A 7,755-nucleotide genomic window follows, 5' to 3' on the forward strand; every position below is an offset into this window, starting at 1 on the left:
CTCTCACCGCGGCCTTAACCTGTGTTTCCCTGATGGCCAATGGCGCTGAGCACTTCGCCTTGCGCTTCCCGGTTATTCCTTATGATGTCCCTATCTCATTCTTTTGCCCATTTTTCAATGAAATCATTCATGTTTTTGTTGTTTACTTGTTGTGGCTTGTATGTATGTGATGCATTTATTTGTCAGATGCACATATGGAGAATATTTTCCAGTCGGCGGCTTGCCTTTTCACTTTCTTAGTGACGCCTTTTGAAAAGTAGAACTATTTCATGAAGCCTAACTTACCACTTTTCCCTTTCGGGGCTACTGCTTTTGGCATCTTGTCTGAAAGAGCTTGGCCCACACCTAAGTCAGAAAGATATCCTCCAAGACCTCCTTCTAGAAGCTCTGTGGTTTTGACCCTCACATTTTGGTCTGGGATCCATCCTGAATTCAACTTTTTGCACGTGGCATGAAGGGGCCGAGGCCCATGTGGTTTTCTTAGCGACGTCCTGTTACCATTACCAGAAAGGCTCATGCCCCCCGCCTCATCAGAAACAGACTCTCCAGAATGAAATCTGGGTTCTCTACTCTGGCCCATTTTTCTGTTTACCTGTTCTTAGGCTAATATCTCACGAAAGCACTGCCTTAAGTATCTCACTTTGGAAAAAAGTCAGGGAATGGGATTGTGTAAGTTCTCCGGCAGCTTCCTGCTCAGTGTTGCCTTGGCTGTTCTCCGTCTTTTGAATTTTCATATAAATGTTGCCATCAGCTCATACGTTTCTACAAGAGCTGGTGGGGTTCTGACTGGGCCCACGTCCCATCTACACATCCTTTTAGGGGGAATTGACATCCTGTGATGTGCAGACTTCCAATGTCTGGGTGTGATGTACTCAACAGTCATTTGGATGTTCTTGAGTTTTCCTCTGCAATATTTTAGCATAGACTGCTTAAATCAAACTTATCTGTATCTGACGTATTTTTGATGCGTTTATAAATGTATTTTTATAAATAAATTTTGATACTTTTATAAATGGTGCCTTTTTTTATATAAGAATGTATAAAATCTATCATCTTGGCAGATCTCAGCTATTCCAGACAGCATCACCACGTTTGCCGTCACATCCTCAGACCTTACTCATCTTCGAGCTCCCCGTGTGGACCCTTGACCGGCCTCTCCCTGCCGCCCCTGCACCTGGCCCCTGGCAGCCACTTTCTATTACTCTGTTGCTATGAGTTTGACTTTTTTTCTTTTCAGATTCCACTTGTGAGTGTTGTAAATGGTGTTTGAAATTTTATTTTCCATTTACTTGTGCTAATGTATAGAATATTCCCTTGTTCTTTGTACATTGACCCTGTAGTGCAAAGTGCTTATAAATTGACTTCTTGGTTCTCATAGTTTGTGATGTCTTTGGATTTTCCATGTAATCACATCAAGCCATAGAGAGTTCTTTTACTTCTTTCTGGTCTTTATGCCTTTGTTTCTCATTCTTGACTGGTTGCACTAGCTGGAACCTCCGGGGAGGAAGAGGGGGCAGGTGTCCATCTGTGATATTAGCAGGAGGTTTTCCACGAGGGCACCTTGTCACTTTAGAGGCAGTTCCCTCTCTTTTGTTTCCTGAAAGTGCTTTTCCTTCCTTCCTTCCTTCCTTCCTTCCTTCCTTCCTTCCTTCCTTCCTTCCTTCTTCTTCCATCCCCTCCTTCCTCCCTACTTCCTTCTTTCCCTCCCTTCTTTCCTGTTGAGATGAACATATTTTGCTAGTGTGGTGAACGGCACTGATGGATTCATGAATGTGAATCCTGCAGTATGCAGAATGCCACCTTCGTTTTTGTTCCCATTATTGGTTATCTGCCCCTGTCTTCACTAGTCTCATCAGAGTTTTGTCAGCTTTCATTTGGCTCTTTCAGAGAACCAATGTTTTGTTCAATTTTGTATTCCCTATTTTGCTTGCTTTTGCTCTTCTATTATTTGCATTTGTTCTTTTTCTAACTTCTTGAGCTGGATCGTTGGCCCTTTCCTTTTCAGAATTTCTTTTTAATACATGTATTCAAGGGGCATCTGGGTGGCTTATTTGGTAGAGCATCTGACTCGGTTTCAGCTCAGGTCCTGATCTTGGTCTCATGGGATCGAGTCCCGAGTTGGGCTCTGCCCTCCTCTCACAGTCTGCTTTGGATTCTCTCTCTCTCTCCCTCTGCCCTTCCCACTCATGCTCGCTCTCTCTAAAATAAATAAATCTTTAAAAACCCCGTTACATGTAAGACTGTTAATTTCTCTTTATTTTCTATTTTAACTGCATCCAAAAATTTTTGAATATAGCATTTTTTTGGATTACTTGGTTCAATAGTTTCTAATCGTCATTACAATTATTTCTTTATTTCTTGATTATTTACAAATTGATTTCCTATCAATGCATTGGCATCTGGTTTTACAGTTAGCTTTTACTTTCTTGTTAGCATAGTTATATTTTGACTAAGACCATTGTCTCTCTCACTACAATCCTTGGACGTTTGCAGAAAGTTGCTTTATGTGGTCAATTCTTGTCAGCTCCCCTCAGTGCCTGAAAATAATGTGTATGCTACGATTGTTGGGTATCGTAAGTGGGATCAGGTTGGTCTGTTGTGTTGTTCAAATCTTTTTATTCTTACCGTTTTTTAAAAATATTTTATTTATTTATTCATGAGAGATACAGAGAGAGAGGCAGAGACACAGGCAGAGGGAGAAGCAGGATCCCTGCAGGGAGCCCGATGCGGAACTCGATCCCAGGACCCCGGGGTCATGCTCTGAGCTGAAGGCAGATGCTCCACCATTGAGCCATCCTCGCGTCCAGTTCTTACCGATTTTCTTTATTTGGTCTGCTTGTTTTATCAATTACTAAGTAAAGTATGATAAGAATTTTGTGGGATGCATCAGTCTATTATAATTCTGTCCACTTTTGCTTTATATTTTTCAGACTCTGTTATTGATTTTATTTTGGATTGATTTTGCCTGGTGTATCTTTCCCTTTCAGCCATTCTCTCACCTTATGTTTTAAATATTTCTCTGCATAAAATTTGATGTTTTTAATCCAGATTCACAATACTCCTTTTAACTGCATTTAACATCGACATTTTCTGTGATATATATATATATATATATATATATATATATATATATATATAATGGATGCATGGATTCTGTAGTAACCTACTACTGTGTAACAAAGTACTCCAAACATTAACAGCAAACACTTTCTATCCCATGAGTTTCTGCAGGTCAGGAATCCAGGGGTGACTTAACCGCGTGGTGCTGGCCCGCGGTCTCCTGTGGACAGACGCCGGCTGGGGCCACAGGGTCTGCAGGCCAGACGGAAGCCGGGGCCACCTCTGTGACCGCTCGCACGGCTGTGGCCCCGTCTTGCGTCTAGCGTTGCCTTCCAAAGGCCAGCCTTCCGTCCCATCTGCCCGCTTGGACGTGCTGGGTCTCCCGTGTGTGTGTTTTTTTTTAATTCTCCAAACTGATTTTGAAGAAAATCGGGCTTCCTAACCTGCAAACCAGTGTCACTAATCAGTGACGAGAAAGCTCCGGCGGTTGCCTGCAGTGCATCCTCCCTCTGCCCCTGGCGGCTCCGTCTCCTCCCTGATCTTCATGTCTGGAGCCCTATGGACACCACCCGCTGAAATCCTAATTGTAGTTATTATAGCTTCATTTTTTAGACGTTCTACTTTTTGATAAGCTGCTCGATCCTGCTCTGTGGTTTCCCAACCCTGCCGGTGATTCTGAACCTCATTTGAAGCTACAGACCCTGGAGTCTGTGCGGTGATGTCTGAGAATTCTAACACTTGAAGCTCCCATCCTGCTTGTCCACCTTTCCCATTGGCTCTTTCACACTTTATTATAAATGCCTCATTTTCTTAAAAAAGAAAATCAATTGTGAGGATCCTTCACATTCCTTCCAGAAGTCAGGGCGTCCACTCGGTGACCTGCCCCGACGAAGGCTGCTCGCTTAAAATCCACAGCCAGACGCCCTGGAGCCCTGCCTGCCCTGCTCCCAGCCCAGGGACAAGGACTGGCCCTGGAAGTCTGTTCGGGGCTCAGCTAGGGGCTCATGGCTCAGCACCGTGTAACACTCCGGGGTCATGGGGCAGGGCAGGTGGGGACGCCGTGGTGTAGCCCACCCTCTTCTGTCTCCACACCTCCCGGTGACCTTGGCTGGCAAAGCCTCAGAGGGAAGGCTCACCTTCCTGCAGCCTTGCTCTGATCATTTCTTGATATTTTGCCAGCTTTTTGTTGCTTTTAAGAAGATGCTTTTCATATTTTTACGCCCCAGGTTTGGTGGCTTCTCCCAGAAGGATTGGTCTGGATCAGGGACCACCAGTTCCTGGGTGCACCCCTGACGCCATCCGCCCTTTCATCTGCAAGATGCGTGCTGCCTGGCTCTCCAGCAGCTCAGCCCGTGCCCCCGGCCAGGCCCGGGGCTCAGGGCAGGGGCCTCTCCTCCCGCCTCCCCTGGACTCCACCCCTCCTGCTACCAGGGCCTGGTCCCATCCTCCTGGGCTTGACAGGTCCCATCCTCTGTCCACCTAGCCCCATGGAGGGCTCTGTTGAGCCCTGGCTGCACTGATGCACTAAGAACCGCCCCGCAGGCTGCTGCCCTGGGCTGCCGGGCCTGCCTGTCCCCAGCCTGTGCCCCGTGGGTGCCTGCAGGTGCCATGCAGGCCCTGGCGTGTCCTCAAGGAGGCCTTGTTCCTGAGCTCTGGCTCAGCATCTGCTTCAGGCTCCAGGAAGCTCTGGGCTGCTTTGCATAGGTGCTGCGTGGCCCTGCTCCCATCCACCGCACCCAGACCCCAGAGGAGTGACTCAGCCCAGGCGATCGGCAGTGAGTGACTCTGAGAGGTGTGGTATCCCAGCCCCAGTGCTCCTGGGCTGGGTGGGTGCCGTCTGGGGAGTGCCCAGGCCCCGAGGCCGGGAAAGCCTGGGGAGCCTGGCACAGGCTGCAGCCTGCAGGTGGGCTGGATTTGGGCACCAGGGGCAGCACAGGAGGGAGGGAGCCCGGCACAGGCCCAGGCTACTCCCTCAAGAGGGCTGGACAGACACCTGGGGGGGGAGGGTGGTTCTTGGAGCAAAAGCAAAGGCTGGAGGCCCAGAGGACTCGGGTGGAGGGACCCTGGCCAGGCTGCAGGGTTCTTGGAGACCCTGACTGCCCGTCCGTGAAAGGGGCACACACCCTCACCCGCCTGCTGGCCTCACTCAGCCGGTGTCAGAGGAGCTGTGTAGAGATCCTCCCAAAGCAGCGGCGTTAGCACAGTGGTGGAGGGGTGGCCTCCCCAGATGGCCTGCGCCCCCCCGCCCCCCACCACAGCCATGGCTGGGTCACCCATGTGCAGCCCTGCTGGCCACAGCACCCGTACCCAACAAGGCCCCCGCAGCCTGGGCCAGTGCACTGGTGCCCTGGGGAGCAGCAGAGACTAGCCTGCCTGCCTGTGAGGCCCTGTGCCTTCCCCGCCCCAGACAGCCAGTGGGAAAAGCAGCCTTGCCCGGAAACCAGGGCTCACCCACCAGCCCTTGGCAAGGCCCTGGCCCTGACATTCCCGTCTTCCATTGCAGCCCCTCCAGCCGCTGGCCTGCCTGGGCTCTGAGTCCTGATCCAGCGCATTCGGGGTGGGCATGGGCAGCTGCCACCCAGCCCCCGGCTCTGGGCATCCAGCCCTGTGCCCCTGAGCTCTAGGGGTGTGTGCTCAGACCCGCCGGGGCAGGGGGAGCTAGGTCCTCTGGGCACAGCCTGTGCGGAGGAGGCTGGGTGGATTCAGAAGAGCTGGAGTCACCAATGGGAGGAGGCAGGAGGGGGCCAGAGGCCTGGGGATCCTGCAGTCCCCTCCATGCCCAGGTGGCTCTGGAGCAGGGGCCAAGGGACGGTCCGGGTGCGGGGGGCTCCCCTGGTCCACCTGCCTAGGACCACCCACGACCTTGGGGAAGCGGAGGGTGCTGAGGGTGCAGGAGCCCAGCCACGGTGGCCTCCCCATCCCCTCAGCCTTCACCCCGAGACATGATGAGCCCGGACACCCCTTGGCCCAGACACCCCTTGGCCCTGTGGGTCCGGGGGGAGAGCCGGGGGGAGGAGGGATCTGTGTGTGACGGGTGGGCTGGCCAGCGGGTGTGCCCCGGGGGCACGCTCTCAGGGCCCCTCTCTCTCTCCCAAGGGCTGCCCAGGGGCCCCCCCGCGCCCTGCCTCGTGTGCCGGGGCTCACTGCCGCCCAGCCGGGCCTGCAAGCGCTGCCGCTCCTTCTGCGCCACGGTGCTGCAGGGCGCCCGCTTCGTGGCCCTGGGAGGCGGCCGGGGCGGCGGCACGTGGAACCCGTGACGCCGAGGACCGAGGACTGGGAGGACCACATGGACCCGGCCCCGCGGCCCCTGGCACGAGGCTAGTGTCTTTGGGAACCTCCATGTGGATGAGAGACCTTGCATACACAGTTATTTTAGCGAAATTGTGTCACCCCCGCATGGTATTTGTTGTGGAGCCCCCACCAGCCCGAGCTTGCGCCCCACACCCATCCACCCCTGCACCCCCCAGAAGAGGGGCCCCTCGCAGGCAGAGGAGCATGGGGAGCCTCTGGGCACCTCCTCCTCCCGAGCCCCCTCTGCTGGAAGGCGCCCCTCGCCGGCCCCTGGCCCCTGCCCCCAGCCCCAGGGCTCGGGGAAGGCACCCACTTATTCCCTCATTTATTCAACAACAGTCTCGTGCAGGTCCAGGTTGTACACCAAGTGTCTCCTTCCAACCTGGTGCTGGGTGAGGGGCATGCAGGGCCCCTTGGGCCAGACCCCCCAGATTCAACCACAGTGGGTCTTCTGGGCCCTTGGCCGCCCGGCTACAGACACCCGGGGGGAGGGTGAGCCCCTGCAGCCTCTTTGGGTTCAGCCTGGGGTGGCCCAGCCCCCCGCCCCCCGAGCCTCCCGAGGAGTCCCCAGGGCCAGTTCCGTGTGGACACTGGCAGGGCCAGAGCCCTCCTCCCCCAGACAAGTGGGGAGGGACCTCTCCCCACCACGGCGGCCATCTGCTTCTGGTCACCTGCAGCCCCTTGGCGCAAGGGTGGACACTCAGGGTGCCAGACGTGTCATCTGGCAGGTGGGCCCGTCCTGGGCCTGCGCGGCCACAAGGCCTCCTTGCTCCGAGGGGGCCCTGTGCCCGTGAAGTCCCTGGCACAGCAGTTCCCACGTGTCCTGCAGCTCTGAGAAGCGGCTGTGGCACCAGGTCCAGGCCTCGAGGACCCTGCAGCAAGGCCTGCACCCTCCCTGCCTGGTGTGGACACTGAGTCTACACAGCCTGAGCCCCGGGGGCAGCACGTTCTCCTCTGACTCACCCCAGCTACTGCCGCCGTGCTCCTCAGCACAGAGCCTGGCCTCAGGCGTGCTGTTCTGGGCGGCGGGCCCCCGGAGCACCAGGTGGCGGGCAGCAGCTCCGTGTCGGCAGCAGTGTGGGATGTGGTGCCCAGAGCCCAGCAGTGACCCCAGAAGCCCCAACGCACTCATGCTGTGGAGCAGGTGGCGGCGGGGTTGAGGCCCGGGCCCAGGATGGAGGGAGTCAGTGTGAGCTCCGGCCCCAGGGCCAGGGCGACAGGAGGGGGGGGCCGTGGTTTGGGGTGTTTGTTGACAGGCCCTATCCTGTGGAGCAGAGGCTCCTTCTCGGCCTGAGTCCACCCCCAAGGAGCACTCTGGCCGGTGTGGCTGTGCCTGCAGGCAGGGACCCCAGGACCCACCTTGTGGGGTGCTCAGGCTGGGGGCGGTGCCACTCAGGGTCACTC

The 7,755-nt window shown here is 55.0% G+C and overlaps 1 protein-coding gene across 5 annotated transcripts in view; it reads left to right on the forward strand.

The window, feature by feature from the left end:
* Window positions 1–6,448, forward strand: part of TTLL8 (tubulin tyrosine ligase like 8) — a 48,110-nt gene extending 41,662 nt beyond the window's left edge. For 4 of the 5 annotated variants that reach the window (XM_077914026.1, XM_077914027.1, XM_077914030.1 and 1 more), the window contains one exon: window positions 6,157–6,448. In XM_077914026.1, coding sequence (XP_077770152.1) covers window positions 6,157–6,317 — 161 coding nt within the window. In that variant the 3' untranslated portion in view covers window positions 6,318–6,448. Of the gene's footprint in view, window positions 1–5,563; window positions 5,956–6,156 lie in introns of those variants that run through there. The other variant, XM_077914031.1, reaches the window with a different exon arrangement.
* Window positions 6,449–7,755: the final 1,307 nt, after the last annotated feature.

The sequence above is a fragment of the Canis aureus genome, chromosome 11 (assembly GCF_053574225.1).
Source record: "Canis aureus isolate CA01 chromosome 11, VMU_Caureus_v.1.0, whole genome shotgun sequence".
Taxonomy (NCBI): domain Eukaryota; kingdom Metazoa; phylum Chordata; class Mammalia; order Carnivora; family Canidae; genus Canis; species Canis aureus.